The sequence below is a fragment of the Tamandua tetradactyla genome, chromosome X, assembly GCF_023851605.1.
Source record: "Tamandua tetradactyla isolate mTamTet1 chromosome X, mTamTet1.pri, whole genome shotgun sequence".
Taxonomy (NCBI): Eukaryota; Metazoa; Chordata; class Mammalia; order Pilosa; family Myrmecophagidae; genus Tamandua; species Tamandua tetradactyla.
Genome location: NC_135353.1, coordinates 3808946 through 3826463, shown reverse-complemented (window position 1 = coordinate 3826463; position 17518 = coordinate 3808946). Strand labels below are relative to the sequence as shown.

General features: G+C 46.6%; 1 protein-coding gene across 1 annotated transcript; it reads left to right on the top strand.

The window, feature by feature from the left end:
• Window positions 1-509: 509 nt before the first annotated feature.
• On the top strand, window positions 510-17312 carry GABRE (gamma-aminobutyric acid type A receptor subunit epsilon). Its single transcript, XM_077145136.1, has 9 exons — window positions 510-603; window positions 4295-4509; window positions 4890-4957; window positions 8742-8962; window positions 9676-9758; window positions 11100-11237; window positions 14758-14910; window positions 15056-15255; window positions 15544-17312. Exons 1-9 carry the CDS (start codon window positions 557-559, stop codon window positions 15946-15948), a joined length of 1530 nt encoding a protein of 509 aa, XP_077001251.1. The 5' UTR covers window positions 510-556; the 3' UTR covers window positions 15949-17312.
• The last annotated feature ends 206 nt before the right edge of the window (window positions 17313-17518 follow it).

Here is a 17518-nt window from a genome sequence, read left to right as displayed (position 1 = left end):
GAGCTCGGGGAGGCCAAATGACGCGAGTAGCAATAGGATGCAACAGGTGGTGGAGGAGAAGCAAAAGGCTGGAGACCACAACGCTATCATGCCGCAGCGCGCCAGCGGGTTGGAGGGGGACAGACCGCACCCCCCCCCCTTTCACCCTTGCTGCACCTTTGGGCCGGACTAGCCCGCAGCCGCCCTCCCAGCCCTAGTGGCGGGCCGCAGTTTCCCTCCACAACTCGTCCCCGGCTCCCTCTCAGGCCCTCGCCCAGGCTGGCCGGCTGAGCCGCAGTGGTGACGGCGGCGAGGGCGGGGGGGGGGGGGGGTGCTTGCAAGAGGGTTACCTCCTCCTCTGCCTGCTCCTCTCCCTCCTCCTTCCCCGAAGCAGCCGAAAACGTCGGCGATTTCCTTCGGGGCCCAGGGGGCGGGGCCAGGCTGGGGGGTGCGCGGAGGGGTGGGGCTAAGGGGAGGAGTGAAAGTTGGAGCCCAGCAAAACCCTCCACCCGCGCTCTGTGCGGCCAGACCGTGCGCCGCGACCTCCGCACAGGTGGTCGCGCCGGTCCCCACCGCGATGTTGGCCAAAGTTCTGCTCCTCTTGTCGGTGCTCTTCCTGGCCAGGTGAGTCTCCAGACGGAAGCCAGGAGTCCTTCCGGTCCTTTTCCTCTCTCCCGGAGCGAGGCGGGCTCCACGGTACCCCCGAGAGCCCCCTCGGCCCTGGCCCTCGCGCAGGCTAGCCGGACCCAGTGTTCCCCTCGACGCGCCGCCAGGCTCGGACCGCTCCCTCTCGGACAGGCGCCCCGAAAAGAAGACGGGACGCCTGGCCCCTTACTGCTCCTATCCCCGGATTCCCGCTCTCACAAACACTGCGGGGACTTGAGTCTTTCGAGGGAAGAGGGGCGCAGCCCCTGGGGGTACCCGGCCGGGACAGGCTCCCGCTCCTCGGAGTCTGGGCTTTGGGAAAGTGGCGCCCAAAACAACGCGCGTCTGGGGAAGGAAAACTGCGCCTGAAATGTTTCAGTGTTGGCTACTTGGTTCTCTGTTGCTCAGATTTTCTCTGAGCACCAGGCACTATGCCAGGCGGCTCTGACTTTACTTGTTTCCCATCCCGCGCCTTTTGGTGCCAGCCCCAGGTACTAGCCCTGGTTTAGTCCAAGGGTTCCTGCGCCAGCTAGCTCCCTGCTAGGTCTTGAGCAGACAGAAGCCAGTAATGTTGTCTTCCCCTGAAGTCTGTGGTTTGAGTCCTGGGTTTTCGTCCCCCTACACCTCCCCGCCCCCCCCATCCCACTTCTCCACATCTGGGTAGCGGCAGGTTTCCCTTGAGCAGCCAGTTTCCCTCACACCCTCTTCTGGATCTGGGACTTTGCTAGAAAGGTCCCCTGGGTTTCTGGCTTTTGGAGGAAGAAAAGAGCTGCTTGGTATTTCTGAGAGGGTTTCCAGCTGGGTCTGAACTGTCTCAAGTTCCTAAGCATCGTGATCTGTTGAGCTGTCTGGAAGTCCCCGTGTTACTGACTGGACTTACGTCTGTCTTGTTTATCTGTTTTGGGGAAAGAGGTATGGCTTCTCTCTCCACTTCAGATTGCTTTAGCTCCTCAGTGGAGAGGCTTTGTGGCTCCCTGCTGGCTCACTGGTGCCCTAGGGTGAGGGTGGCCCTCAGCAGGGGCTGGATATGTTTCTGAATGTGTACTGCAAATTGCCAGTCATCTACGTCTCTCCAGATGTGACTGGTACTAGCTGGGAGAGCTGACATGGTGACTGACTAAGGCGAAGAAGGTTCTAGGAGCCAGAGGGGAGGAGGGGAATCAGGGAGGAAAGAAGCAGGGAAGAGGGGCTGTTGACATGGGAACTACCTTCCCAGCCAGGGGAAAAGGGCTGCAGTAACTGGTGTCCAGGCACTGTCAGCATGGCAACCTGTGCTGTCAGGGGAGAACTGGGGAGGTGGCAGTACGGTGTGCTGTACAGGGCCACAGTGAACCAGAAAACTGTCTCTAGGCTTGGCTCATCCTCGAATTAGTCATGTGCCTTTGGGCACAGCCCTTCCTCCCTCTGGGCCTCAGTTTCTCCATCTGGTAAGTGAAAAGGGAAGCTAATGTGGAAAAAAAATCCAGTGTCTCTTTTCATGCTGCTTCCCCCCCCCCCCCAGCCGATTGAAAGAGCATCCTCAGTGGGGAGTATGCAGAGACGGGGTTCCATCCTGGACCACCACATCTGGGGGTACTTGAAACCCCACACACACACACACACATTGAAAGAACTCAGTAGTCCAGTGCATGAGTGTTTTCAAGTTTTTAGTGTTTCTAGTCCTCAAAGTAAGCTTAAAGGCTGACTGCACAAAGGTGTGCATCGTCAGCTCCTTTTTACTCTAGGGATCCCAGGATGAGGGATTTTTGCTGCCCAAAGGTAACTGTAGGATTAAAGCAACTTCAAGACCCTCACTTGAGCTGCTTTTTGCCAATGGGCTTCAGTCATCCTGGAGGGGCTTCTGCAGACTTTTGGGTGGTCCTGGCTGGCAGTGCACAGCCTGTCACTGGCTTCTAGTAATGATTGTGCAATGTTCCCAGCCACATCACTCATTCTGGTGGTCATCTGGTCCCATTCTCCCTCCTGTAGTCCCTGGCCGACCTTTCACAGGCCTGGGGGATTAGTCTCCAGGTACCACATCAACACCTGGAAAGCCTAAGGAAAAGAGGACGGTTTAGACGTGGTCTTTGAAAGTGGCAATTGCTTTTCCCAAATCTGGTTCTTCCCTTGCCCAGGATGGGAACTGGCCACTTCAGACATGAGAAATGGCATAGACTTGGCACATCTGTATACCAGTTAAGCAATTCTAAGAGCTTGAAACACTGCAGAAAAATGAATTTTGCTGTTCAAGTTGGCAGTTCCTTGATCTGCAATACAGGGCCATGCCACGTCTCCTGCCTGTTTTCCTCTTTTCTTAGGGAGCAACTTGCCTGATGTGTTTTTTCTTAAATAAAACTATTTTAGAAATGTATCATGCACATATGAAAGTACTGAAATCATAAGTAAACAACTCAGTGGATTTTCACAAAGTAAACATGTCCATGCAGACAGCACTCAGACCAGGACAAAAACATCAGCGTCACCCCCCCCCCCCCCCCACCGACACACACACACGGAGGCTTCCCAGTATACTGTCTTATACTCTCTTCCCCAACAGAAATCATTCTCCTGCCTTCCACCATCACAAATTAATTTAGGCTGATGGATTTAAAAAAAAAACTTTTTATTATAAAATATTTTCAAGTATATATAAAAATAGAAGGAATAATGGAATGAATCTCCTTGTACACATTACCAGCCTTGTCAATTATCAGCCACTCTTATTTTATCTGTCTGCCTGCCCACTCTCCATCCTTGGCTTAGATTATTTTGAAGCAACCCTCAGACATCATATCATTACATATGTAATTGCTTTACTATGCATCTCTAGTCAGAAGGATTCTACAAAGATATAACAAAACACCAAAAATTTCAGAATAATCTCTTCCTATTTTGACTATCCAGTCAATGTTCAAATCTCCCTTATTGAATTATAAATAGTTGATTGTTTATTTGTTTATAGTTTACTTTTTACAATCAGGATCCAAATATAGTCTGTATATTGTTATATGGGGGGGTTTTATTTTTTAAAATCCTTCTTACTGAAATACAATATACATGCAGAAAAGTGCTTAATCCTAAGTATATAGCTGATACATTGCCCTTGAATGAATAGGGCAGTGTAAAGACATGCAGATTAGGGAACAGAAGCCCCCTGGTGCCCCTTCTCATCACCACCTCCCTGCAAAGGTATAACACTAACATGGCTTTTAATACCAAGTTAGTTTCATGCATTGACAGATGGTTTATGCATTTGTTAATCTATTTTTTGGGTGGGGGCCTGTGGTGTTCACGTTATAGTCCTATTGGCAGTCCCTCTTCTGGATGACAGTCTTCACCTTTTCTCAGAGCTTAAATAAACAGCTGCTCTTTTAGCAATGGCCTCTCCCCCTGCTCCCTTGCCTCTCATACATAATGCCCTCTCACTTCATTTTATACGAAAAATCACTTTTAAATATAGGTCTTGGTTTCCTTATTGATTTTTTAAATAAAGAATTATAAAAGAGATATAACACGGAAATCCCCTTCCAAGCAAGTTTTAAAAGAAATTAAACAGGCATAACGTTACTTTCTCACAATTTACTAGTAAAAGTCATTCTTTAATTATGCCGTGAGTTGCAGCTTATTTAGGTCTGCTTCTCCTGGGGCGCCTACAAGTGGGGAACAGAGCTTTATTGTTTGTATGTTATAGGGTTGAGGGACCCCAGGCTGGATGGGAGAAAGAAGCCTCAACCAGTGATGCTGACGTCTATGGCCCCCAACCCAGGTTTCTGGGAAGGAAACTCCTCACTGAGAAAGAAAAGGCTCTTGCTCCTCCCCGCAGAGTTTCCAGTGGGGCAGTAGCCTCTCAGATCCTGAACACAATGTTGAGCAAATATGACCACAAACTGCGCCCTGGCATTGGTGGTGAGTAGCAGAAAAACTCCTTCCCCTGAAAGGGAGGGGGTTGGGGTGCAGATGTGGTGGACAAGAACACCTACTGCTCACCTGTCAGGTAAGAGATGTCGACTCTAGTCTCAGCACTGGCATTAACCTTCTGAAAACACATCCCTAGTGTCACCTTCAGTTTTTCCAACTATTAAATGAGCTGACTGGGATTGGAACCATCACACACAGTCCACGAACCAGGTCTTACCATGAAAGAACAAAGAAAGAAATAAGATGGGATGGTGAAACCGTATGGTCCAACCCTTACTCGATTCTCCTTTCCTCCCCATTGACCCCTTTCTCCCCTGCCTCATACATTGTGTGATGCTTACCCTCTGCCACTTCTGTTTCCTCTACAGAGAGGCCCACTGTGGTCACTGTTGAGGTCTCAGTCAACAGCCTTGGTCCTCTCTCTGTCTTGGACATGGTGAGTACTGATCATTTATTATGATTTCTCCTAGCTTAGGTTGCTGACCTATGGGGCCTTCCACCTTGTATTTTCTGCTTTGTGTGTCTATAATCACCCCAAGAGTTTGGGGGAGAGATTTTAACTAGTGTTAAAAAGTGAGAAAGAGGCTGCCAAAGGTAAGTCACTTGCTGTCTCAAGAGGACTTTCAGAATCTTCATGATATCTTCCAGTCTTTCATTCAGAATAAACAAAAATAATAAAGCAACTTTAAAAACAAAGAAATGGCTCTTTTCTTCCTCTGATGATTTTTATGAGTTGTTTCATTTCTTTTCATCCCTTTAAAATCACACTAAAGTATGGATGTTCCCAGACCTCCTTATACTTCTGAGCTTTCCCTCATGCTCTTCCCTGTTTGAGATGTCAGTGCTCCACTTCTCTACTTGTCAAATTCTTATTACGAAGTCCACAGCTACTGATCACTCCCCTCTAACTCACCTCACCCTCTTCTCTTTGACACTCATCTTTTTCTAGCTTAGATTAAGGTTATTTACCTGGTATGCTTGTTTGATTGTAATTATCTGCTGTCTATCTCCCTTCCTTCCAAGACCGTGGGTTCTTTGATGTCAAGCACTGGTACACAATAAATGTTCAGTACTGGGACGATGAGGAAGACTATGGTAGCCAACTCCAGCATGGCCATAGTCTTGGTCTGATTGGTTAGACCCACTTTTAGCATCCTCACTGGGACCTAGCAAACACCATGAAATAAAGTGAATTCAGGGTCTCAGTTCAAAGATGGGCATTGCAAATAGACACACAACAGTAAATGACTGTTCATGAAAGTTCTGTTTTCTAGATGAGGTTAAATACCCTCTAAAAGTAGAGTAGTGGAGTAATTGTGGATACAATATCTTACTAGTTGTGTTAGAAGTGCTGATATGTGACCAGCCCTGAGCTATCAGTAGCCACTAAGTCTGGTGTGGACCACAGAACTGGTCCAGAGAGGAGCCAACAACTTGATTTTCTTTAGCTAGTGAGGTGGTGCTCTCTCCTTGGCCAGGTACCTTTAAAAAGTTCCAAACCCTCACGTGGTATTAAGTTCCCCTGAGAAGTCCAAGCTTCTAGGCACATCCAAATATTTCTTTAAAGCTTCAGGACGTCCCTTTTCTTGCACAGCTGACTTTCCTTTGGTGGCATTGCCCTTGCGACAGCCTTTGTAGCGGGCAGAGCTGCTGTTATGATTCCCATTCTGCATTTGAGGAAACTGAGCCTCAAAGAGGCTGTGAGCTCTCGGCATTCTGTTACACAGATGGTGCAGTTGTTTGAGGGGTATTTCAGTACCATCAGTCAACGGGATGTTGTATAGAGTTCAAGTGGACATCTTCCCTTCCAAATTTGGCCTCAAGAAGAGAAGCTTGCTGAGCCTATGGCACGTGGCTAGACTTCTGAGCTTAGAAGGCAGTGACCAGTCTGGGAACAGCTGTCTGTCACAGCATCAGCAGTTATTAAGGCTGCTTCTTTCTGCAGCAATTATCACAAGCAGCTCTAATTAAGACAATTCCTAAACACCAAATTCCTAGAGTTTAGGCTGAGCTAAAAGAAATGTACAAGCTCCCTTGTCAAACTGGGAGAAAGTTGTATCATTAGTTATTAGTTGATATATAATTAACTTGCTGTTGGCATTTTGTTAGGTATAAATTTAATGCACATTAGAAATTCTTTAGAAACAGAGCACAAGTACAGTGTGGATGTGGATGGGAGGGCTTCCCACTGGCCACAAGCAGTTCCCACAGCCTGGGAAGGAGGCCTTGCCAACAGAGTGGACAGCGACAGCCATTGGAACTGTGGAAACACTTTAATAAAAGGCCATCTGTCCAGGTGCTGGTCTGGGGGCTCCCATTGTCAACAGCAGCCAGGCCTTGCCAGCTCTCATCTGTGTTCTTCTCTGGCCCACTCTGGAAATGCCCTCAGTCTTCCCCTCTCTAGCTGATTCCCACGTTTGGGAGCTACTCTCACCACCTTGAAGCTTGGGGAGCAAAAGTAAGCAAGAATTTTCTTTGTTTTTACCCTGAGGGCTCTACTGGCCTTTAAGTTTGTGGGTTTCTGGTTGGTGCCCATGGTTTGATGCAAGATAAGTAGGATGACTCAGGGGGAAGAACAAGGAATACTGCAGAAGGAAGATGGACCAGGGTAGCAAAAGTAATTATAGGTGCAAGTGAAATAAAGTCTGGAGAAGGAGGCCAGCAAACAGTGTCCTGGGGCCAGGCCGTGGTAACAGTGAACGGGCCCAGAGCCTGCATGCTGCCATTAACCACTAGCATGGCTTTGGACAGGTCCTTTTCTCTGTGAACCTCGGTTTCCCTGTCTTTAAAATAAGGGGGTGGTACTAGCTGCCCTCTAGCCCTCGAAGTTGTGACTTGGTGTAGTAGCTGTAGTACTTAGCTCTTGCAGTTGTATTGCAATCTGTTTTTGCTCCCCTCAAAACCAGTGGTACCAATTTCTAGCTTCTCCTGCTGCTTCTTATTAAGCATCAATCTCAATGTTTAACAGTTTGTGGGATAGAAAATATCTGGAGACTAATCACGGATATATCTATGCATATGTACACACACAATTCAGAGGTTAGGGACCCTTGTTTCAAAGGAAAAACAAAACAAAGCAAAAATATGATTCTTCTTGTTTAAAAGCCATGAGACTAACACAGATTTCTCTTGTGACTCAAAGTACTTCATTTTTAAATACAATTCTGGAGAATGAAGTATTGAGGTTAATTAACATCTGTGTTCCCCAAATGAAAGCTGAAAGGGGAAATTTCGCTGTATACAATGAAAGGTGTGTTTGTGTTTTTAATTTTTTAAAATTATTTTGGCATGGGGAGGGCCAGGATGGCTCAGTAGGAGAGTTCTCGCCTGCCATGCCAGAGACCCAGGTTTGATTCTAGGTGCCTGCCCATGCAAAAACTATATATTTGTTGGCATGGATATTTTATTTGCTGTGGAAATGTGTGTGCTGAGAGTGTGTTGACCTGGCCCAAGTAGCACTACCCCTCAGTGGGAGCAGTGAGATGATGAGGCCAGATCAGGCAATCAAGCCTCCATTTCCTGTCTGTTTCTAGGTATGTGTCTTCCCAGACTGTTGTCCATTTGGGAATGTTCTTTATCTTTGGGGAACACCAAAAAACGGAAAACTCTGGTAACCAAATGCATGCTGCTTTCCTTAGCACAAACCTAAGTGGATTCCAGAGGGCCTGTCTTCTTGATAAACCCATCACAGGATGGCCCAGGGCCTTTGCCATCTTTAAGAAGAAAGGTCTCAATACCAGCTCTGGACCAGAGATTTGGCTTGCTTCACATATACCCTTTCTGTAGATATCATTGGGCAGTTTGGGGTTGAAGTGGGCGATTACAAGTTGTTTCGAGTCTCCCCATTTAACAGAGAGGACTTGCTCTGTGTGCTTCCAAAGGTCAGAAAGAATAATGGTAAGAGAAAATGGTAGGAAGCTCCATTTAAGGCAAAGTTTCTACTGCTTTGAGCTATGTGAGAAAGGAATTTATGCTATATAATGTAGAAAGCTAGTTCTCTATGCACGTGATGGTCAAGCAGGCGTGATAACCTCAAAATCCTTGTAGTCTTGACATTGGAAGAGTCTTTGGGCAGAGAGAAGGGGCCTCATCTTTTCCTGCTGCCTGGTGCAGTGCTCCGTGCAGTCCATCACACTGCCTTTCAGATTTCTGGTATTTCTGTGTGACTGTCCTTTGTCTCCACTGCCCCAAAACCTGTGTTTTCACTTATGTTCCACCAGGAGTACACCATTGACATCATCTTCTACCAGACCTGGTATGATGAACGCCTCCGTTACAATGACAGCCTTGAGACCCTTGTTCTGAAAGGCGATGGAGTGTGCCAGTTATGGATCCCGGACACCTTCTTCAGGAATTCTAAGAGGACCCAAGAGCATATGATCACCATACCCAACCAGATGGTCCGCATCCACAGTAATGGCAAAGTGTTGTACACAATTAGGTATGTCTCTGGAGTCTTACCTTCTGGGAGCCTCTCGTCTCTTCTGGATATTTTAGCCAATAAACCATGACAGAGGTTTCATCCTGAATGATACTTTCAAGGGCCCTTCCAACTTTCCAAACCATGCCCTCAACCCCTTAATTTACAGATACAAACATTGAAACCTCAAAATGAAAATATATTGTTTAAGGCCACACAGCAAGTTCATGGCAGAGCTAGGACTGGAATCCAGTTACTTGGCTCCCAGTCCGGTGCTGCCCCTATTGGAATATACCAGTATGAGAATTCCATCCCAAGTGGGCAAGGGATTTAAAGGTACTTCCGTGTGGTGGAATTGTCCGAGCAGAGCAACAACACAATATTTGGAAAGATTAGATACCTAGACCAGGCTAAATTACTAACACCTGGTAGGGGAAAGTTGTATGTTGGTGGCAGTAGGGACGGGGCAGAGTGGGAGAGGGTTGGCAGGTCCTGGAAGCTGGGCTGAGCAAAACAACAAAAGGCCATCTAAATCAATCCATAAACGTCTCTGATGATGGAGACTATGGTCGCCAGATATTTTAAAGCTGTTTCTCCTCTCCTTTTGACTCTCCTTTGAGCTCTTTGCCTCAAATCTCACTGTTGCCACTCACTGGTGGTGGTCCCCAGGCCCCACTGGAATGGACATCAGAATGCTCAGGGCCGACCTAATCAGGGTACTTTCTTCTTTCCAGGATGACCATTGATGCTGGATGTTCACTCAATATGCACAAATTTCCAATGGATTCTCATTCTTGCCCTCTGTCTTTCTCTAGCTGTGAGTACCTTCTTAGGTTTCTGGGGTCCCAGAGTATTGCTGGGCCCCTTCTTTTCCTCATTCTTGACCTTTACATTTTTTTTTTTTTTTGCCTTTACTCTCCTCCTAAGATGGTGCCAAAGTTTCCTGGGGCCTCCCCCTCCATTCCCATTTCCTTTCCTAGGCATCACATAGGGTTCCTCCCTTTCCCTACTCATCAAGTCAGTCACCTGCCTCTATAGTATATCTCAAGTATGTCTGTTCCTCTCCATCTCCACTGTCATTATCTTTCTTGGGCCTTTGTTATATTAGACTTCTGAAACATTTTCACTTGGAAACTGAACATGTCCAAATCTAAAATCACTACCACCTTCCAACTTCTACCTCTAAACCAAGTGTGCTACCTCTTCTGTGTTTCCGTCTGTTTCCCTGAAATGTTTCATCACCCACTCATTTGTCTAAGTCAAGAACTTTGGTGCCTCTTTCCCTCACCTCCTGCACCTAATTCATCAACAATTCCTATTGGTGTTCCCTGTCTAATCTCTATCAATCCGCTCTACCTCTCTGCATTCAGTCTGTCACAGCTTTGACCTTCTGTCTTCATCTGTTTTAATTTGCCTGGATTACTGCACTGGCCTACCACAACTGGTCTCCATGCTACTAGGCTATCCTGATAACCAGAGTGACCTGCCTGAAGCACTATTTAGATGAGGTCACTTCTTAGTTTCAGATCTTTTCTTCACTGTCATAGATCAACTACATATTTATTATGGTTTCTCATGAACTGGCTCCTGATATCCACTGCTACATGCCTCATCCCATGTTAAATAGTCATTCTGAATGTTTGACATTTCCACAGTACTCCAGGAATTCTCATTTTTGTTTTCTTTTTTTTTTGTGCATGGAATCCCTCCTTTGCCCCTTCAGCCTCATCCATATGAAGAATATTTACTCAGCTTTCAAAAGTTAATTAGAAGGTTGCCTACTCTGTGAAGTCCTTTCTGAGTGTGTCCCCACCTGATCTTTCCCCTCTTTGTACCCTCACAGTCCCATGGGCAGAGCAATCCTATCATTTCCAGTCTCTTAATTGTATACTCACCATCTTAACAAAATATGAATGTTTGAGCACAGGGTTCATACCTTGCTTATCTCTGTATTTCCAGCTCAGGGTCTAGTACTGAGGAATGCACAGTAAATACACTTACTGAATGGTCTTCAATAATGAGGTAAGAAAGGTAAGATCCCACAGCTGTTGAGGCCAGAATCAGGACTTCAAAAAATTACTCAGGCTAATTCTATGTTGGTGGAGACCTCAGCTGGCCTGCCCAGTCTCACATGACACCTTCCTACATTACTTTCTAGTTTCTTATACTGAGGATGAGATGATCTACAAGTGGGAAAATTTCACGCTTGAAATCAATGAGAAAAATTCCTGGAAGCTCTTCCAGTTTGAGTTTAAAGGAGTGAGCAACAAGACGGAAACTCTTTCAACCCCAGCTGGTAAGTGTGCCATGAGAGCCAGAGTTAGAGGGAGGCCAAGGAGAGTGGGAGGGATGATGAGGTGGCTCTTCACACAAATGCTGTGCAGTCATTCCATGGAAATATTGTAGGACGTGGATCCTGTTTTGTAAATGCTAAACTCTTACAACATTCTGCTAGGGAAACTGAAACTTTGTAGCTACACCTCAGTATAATCTGCAAAAAAAAAAAAAAAAAGGAAATTAAGTAAGTAGGCAACTTTTGTTGCTGTCAGAATTTGAAAATAGCTTTATCATGCAGACCTTTTAGTTTCAAGGTCTTTGTTACAACCTTGACCTATTTGGATGACTTCGTCAAATGGAGCTCATGTGAGTTGTTCATGCCAAAGAAGCAATGAAATCCAGTGGGAAGCAACAAAATCTGTCCTAATGGGAGGTGGAGGCAGGAGTTCCAATGTCAGTGAGATGAGGGATGAGATAGTCTGGAGGAAGATTCTTGGGCAGATTTTGCCTGGATCAGGTCTTCTTCTGAAGACCCAGGGAGCTACAATGGCTGCCACATTGACATTTATCTTAAAGGAACAGCTGTGAGGTTCTGATATTTGACTAGTGAGTACAGATTAGTATCAGTGGCTTCATGGTGATTTAACATTTACATGGTGATAATTGTTTCTCGGACATTGTCTCTAACAAAGACTAAAGGGGAAGAGGGTCTAGATCTTTTAAACTCTAGCCCCTAATTGGGTGTGAGCATCTTTGCTTGTGTTTCTAGGTGATCTGAATGAGGAGCCAAGAGACCTCCTCAGGGTTGATCCCAGAGAAGCTCTAGATACCTTCTTCACACGTCCTGACCAAGTTCAGGATAGTGGAGATACTTCCTCTTCCTTTCCGGAATGTTGGTGGAGTCAGTCACCCTGCCAGCTCTTTGCCATGGAAGGCTTTGCTTCCACGTGGCTAGTCAGAAAATCTGCTTTTGCTTCACTCATTGAGTTGGTCACTGGGTGAGGGCAGCATTCTTGTGGAAAAAAGAGAGAAACTCTGCTTCATGAGGCACTCAGAGAGTCCAACCCTTCCTTCAGTGAATGAATCATCCTTCACTGATGGCTATTGATCCTCTGTTGGAATCTTACCAGTGATTGGAGAGTTCACTGTCTTGCAAGAGAGTTACTTCCTTCTCTAGATAGAAACTCTATCAAAAAACTCTCTTTATTCATCTGAAATTGGAGTCTCTGGAATTTCCACCCATTGGACTTAGTTCTTTTTCCCTAGAAATTGACCAGATTAAATTAAGTCCAGTCACTCTCCCACAAGGCCAAGATTAAAGTACATTACTTTCATTCCCACCCTGGATCTGTTATGGGCTATACAGCCCTAGTTCCTTCTCTTGGTTTTCAAGGCTTTGAGTCCACTAATTCTTTTAGACCTTGTCCTCTGAAAGTCTCTTTCATTGTGCCACTCTGAAAGTGTTGTGCCCAGAGTTGGTCTGATCAAAGCAGAAAGGAGCAGAAAATTACTTCAGTATTTTATTTTGCTTTGGCTTCTCAGCCTCAGATATTATTTTTCCCTTACCCATGCTCTTCCAGTCCTCATGAAGAAGAAAGTGTGTGGAGTATCCTGCTCTCAGCCTTCAAAGACAAATATCCACCCTTTGACAGGTGGAGAAGGTTCTACGTTGGCTGGAATAAATAAAGTAAGAGAAGCAGAAGTCAATAGGATAATAAATCTTATTGCAAGAAGAAATGTAAACTGAAAAATTTGCAGAGGATGGTTGTACCCAAATAGGGATGCCTAGAAGTAGAGTCAGGATCCTTAAGCAAAAGAACTGGGAACTTGTTAAATCCATTCTGGCCAGTGGGCAAATATGAGCACAGTCCCTCAGCTCCTCTGGAGGAAGAGTTCTGTCCCCAAAGCTGCTTCTCTAGAGGCAATCTCACACTGACTCCAGGCCACTTCCTTGTCTCTTTCCAGAAGAACCTTAGACTAACTAGCTCCTTGAGTACCAGTGCTGTTGAGTTGAGCAAGAAAGGTTTCTCTTCTAACTCAGCTCCAGACCACCCCCAGACCTGCTGGGCAGGTGATCTATTTTCCAAAATGTGGGTTCACATAGACAGATCAATGTTCTGGTCTGCTTCACAATGCTGTTGCTAGGCAGTAGCAAGAGTTGCTGAGCATCTGGTGGGTTCCAGGTCGTGTTGGGCTTGCATGGGCAGGGACAAAGCACAGGTTCATGCCTTGAAGGATTTAAAAGTTCACCTAATTTAAAGCCAATGAAATCTACGGTATCACTGAGGTGAATGCTTGTATCTGTGGGAAATCCATGGCTGTCTAGGAGGGCATAAAGCTTCACTAAAGAACAAACATTTGAGCCATCAGAAGTCCAATAAGATGTGGAGAGTGAAAGCAAATATTTTGGGCTCAGAGAAATGCCAAAACAAGCCATGAAGTCAAAGTCATGAGTATGCAGAAGTTTGGAAATGGATTTTTCAGAGTGTAAGGCAGCATGGAGGGTACAATAGAAGATGTGAACTGGAGAGGTAGGTTGTTTTCAGGTCCTGCAGGAACCTTTAATTTCTAGGGTGAGAGCCAAGACCGAGGACATGATGCCCAAATGAATGCGAAGCCCCCAGTCTACTCTGCAGACCTGACATCTGGAATTTTCACTTTCTTCCAGTTCTTCCATTTTCCTAAAACATTCAATTTGGGTCAGAGGCAATAGATTAAGGATAGGGAGTCCAGGCGTTGAATGTTGGTATAAATATTTAGCTATTACAAGGAATCTGATAGGGTTAGCTTAGATAAGGCTAGTGTGTGTGTGTGTGTGTGTGTGTGTGTGTGTGTGCGCGCACGCACGTGTGTGTGTGTGTGTGTGCGACAGAGGGGGTGAGAAAGAGAGTGAAAGAGAGCATGAATTAGAGAGAGAGAGAGAGAGAGAGAGATGTCAATTAGAGCCAGATCATTTTGGGGTAGGGGTGGTGGTTTCTTTTGGTCATTGACAGAAGAGTGCTAATGAACGCATTTTGCAGATGTATAAATGCATAGAAAGAAGGCCAGAAGAACTCTCCTTCCCCATCCTACCCACCCTATCCTAATAGCATAAGCCATCCTTGGCTCATTTCCTGAGTGTAAGGGGTCTGTTCCTGCTGACCAAACAAGATGTCTCCATGGATGTGAAGGCCTCAGACAGCCATCAGGCATTAGCTGTGTAGTCCTGATACCTAGAGGTCTAAATGAGGTTTTCACTTTCATCTGACTCCTCTGCCACCTTGGAAAGACAGATGTCGGGGGTGGGAGAGTGAAGTGAGAACGACGAGGTTAAGGTTCAGGTCCCTTGGCTTACCTGTGAACTGGCCATGGGTCTTGCAGTGAGTCTTTTCTCTGGACTTCTTATCCTCTGTAGGCTGAACTCAATCAACTCACCTCTATCCTAAGCCTGTGGTGAGGGTCCTATGAGCAGAACGATGGGATCCTTTGTGTGCCTGCCCTACTTGGGGGAACCCCTCATATCAGTGCTGTGACAAAGTGCTGTATTTGATGTCTTTCAGGTGATATCATGGTCATGACATTTTTCTTCAATGTGAGCAGGCGGTTTGGCTATGTTGCCATTCAAAACTATGTCCCTTCTTCTGTAACTACAATGCTCTCCTGGGTTTCCTTTTGGATCAAGAAAGAGTCTGCTCCAGCCAGGACCTCTTTAGGTAAGGGTGATAAGGCAGGCATAAGCATGGGCACAGGCTGAGATTTAGCCTTACCAGGGAAAAGAATTGTCTGCTTGGGGATCCTGTAAGCAGTGTGATGTGTGGGTCAAGCAGGGAACCCACCTCCACTGCTGTGCTTTTACAGGGATCACCTCTGTACTCACCATAACCACCTTGGGCACCTTTTCCCGTAAGCATTTCCCGCGTGTCTCCTATGTGACGGCCTTGGACTTCTACATTGCCATCTGCTTCGTCTTTTGTTTCTGTGCTCTGATGGAATTTACTGTGCTCAACTTCCTGACCTACAACCAGATGAGATCCCATCATTCTCCGCAACTTCGCCATGTATGACTGGGGTATGGGAGGGGTGGCAATGTTTTGGCATTTATAGGCATGACATTGAGGCAGCAGGGCTCATGGCACATGGGGGGCTCACTGAGTGATGGCGAGTCACTCAGAGCTGTGGGGGGAAGGGAGCTGTATGAACTTCCCGTTGTGATGGTGAGTATTCCAGGGGTAAGAGACAGTATGCCATGGACAATCTCCAGATAATTCTGAGGTAGACGGGAGCCAGCAGCTAGGCTTGGCTCATCTTCACTTGTCTTTTTTTCCTTCTTCCCTTGCCCATTTCAGCCTCGTGTTCGTGGCCGTGGCCGTGGCCGTGTTCATGGCCGTGCCCGAGCCCGGGCTCGAGCCCGAGCCCATGCCCGTGCCCATCGGCTTCAGGAGGCTTTTGTTTGCAACATTGGCAGCTCTGAGGGAAGTGATGGAGAGGAACGTGCGACTTGCGCAGGCCAGCGTTCCCCCAGCTCTGGTAGCGTCCAGCGCTCATGCCGCCAATCGGAGCTGACCCGTTACAAGTGGTTCCAGGGTTGGGAGAAGTACTTCTGCATGATCCCTGACTGCGAGGGCCGTACCTGGCAACAGGGCCGCCTTTGCATCCACATCTACCGCCTGGATAACTACTCACGCATTCTGTTCCCTGTGACCTTCTTCTTCTTCAATCTAATCTACTGGCTTGTTTGCTTTTACCTCTAGGTGCCAGCTAGCGCCCTGTGGGGCAGACCCCCCAGTTCCCTGGGAGGTCCCATGCCCTTGCCCATAGAGTTGGGGGAAAGCAGCAGCAGCAGGAGCAGCTAGAGAATGTCTTTCCTTCCACCTTCCCCAAATAAAAGCCTGCAGAGAATGTGTCTTTGCCGGCCTGCTCCCTGACCTGGTCCATTCACTGACTCACTTTGGCAGCCCATTTCAAGTAAAATGGCCCAATTCTTTATTCTCCAAAATCTTAGGCTTTCAGTGATCAGCTCCTCAAAATTGTACCATAGATGACTTGATTAGCAATTTCCCAACACTGCTGACACCCTCTGCCTTTTTTCAGAAATCCCGTCATTGCCTATGAGGGGCTCCGGGCCCAGCCCCGGCTTCAGCCTCCTTTCCTGACATGTCCTTAAGATGCTAAATAGTGGAATAACAGGGGTAGGGAACCCTGTCCTTAGATCAGATTATTATATTCTCTATTCTCTCTCTCTGCCCTCCCTTCTCCTACAGACAGACAGATAACTTGCATTATCCCTATAAGCAGCAGGAAACCAGCCATTGGGTATTTGGAGGACAGTTTCCCTCTTTCTGCTGCTGTAACACCTCCCTCTCCCCCCCACCTGCATCTTTCATCTGCACTATCAATTCAATGCCCTCCATCATATGGGTATCTGTTTTCGTGTGTGATGATATTAATGGCTCCCTGCTTTGAATGCCCCCTCCTTCCTTCTCTTTGACCCTTGTGAACTTTTCTGTAACTTCCCTTGTGACTTTCCCAGCCCTGGTCCAAGTGCTACGCTTTGGTGACTGCCCAGGGCCAAGGAACCAAGGAAACTCTGCCTTGCAGAGGGCATTACACACCACTGATTGGTGTCCACCTAAGGCACAGCATAGTAGTTCTATAACTTACTTGGCCCCTGGACCCATAAGCCAGTTTGCGCTCAACCCCGGGGCACTCTCCCAATCACAATCAATCAATTGAATTCCCTTAAATTTGTAATGCACTTTACTTTTTTGCAAAGCACTTTTGACAAAGTATTTCTATTTTAAGCTTCATTATAGCCCTGTGATACACTCAGGGCAAGATTCTTATCCTTATTTTGCAGATGAGAACCTTGAGGCACAGATTTCTATGGGACTGTGGATCTTACTGGAAGCTACCTAGGAGCCCACTGTCACCTTTTAGACCATGTGACAGGGCTAGGCAGCTCTGTTCACCAAGATTTGATTTTATAGCATTGGCCTGCTCAATTCCTGGGCCTGAGGTGCTCAGACTGCCCCCATGATTGAACCTCTCCTGGCTCTGATAGCCCAGTGAGATGAATTTGGACACTGCCCCAATGCTTGCATATGCTGAATGAAATCTGTGTTTGTATTTTATTGGGGTATCGGGTAGGGTGGGAATCCATCTGCTTTTTGACACCATCATCTGAAAAGGAGAAATACTAAATATATGAATAAATATATCAACAAAGCATGGAAGTTGTCACTGATTTCTTGTGTATCCATACTTGTTCTCAGCTCAAGCTTTAAATCATAAATCAATGACCAAAATTCTAATCTATCTGCT

Bases quoted from the DNA above. Each gene is read 5' to 3' on its own strand.
- GABRE (XM_077145136.1), top strand. From the start codon at position 557: ATGTTGGCCAAAGTTCTGCTCCTCTTGTCGGTGCTCTTCCTGGCCAG. The intron at 4,958-8,741 runs GTGAGTACTGAT...ATGTTCCACCAG, and splicing joins CTCTCTCTGTCTTGGACATG to GAGTACACCATTGACATCAT. The intron at 15,256-15,543 runs GTATGACTGGGG...TGCCCATTTCAG, and splicing joins ATTCTCCGCAACTTCGCCAT to CCTCGTGTTCGTGGCCGTGG.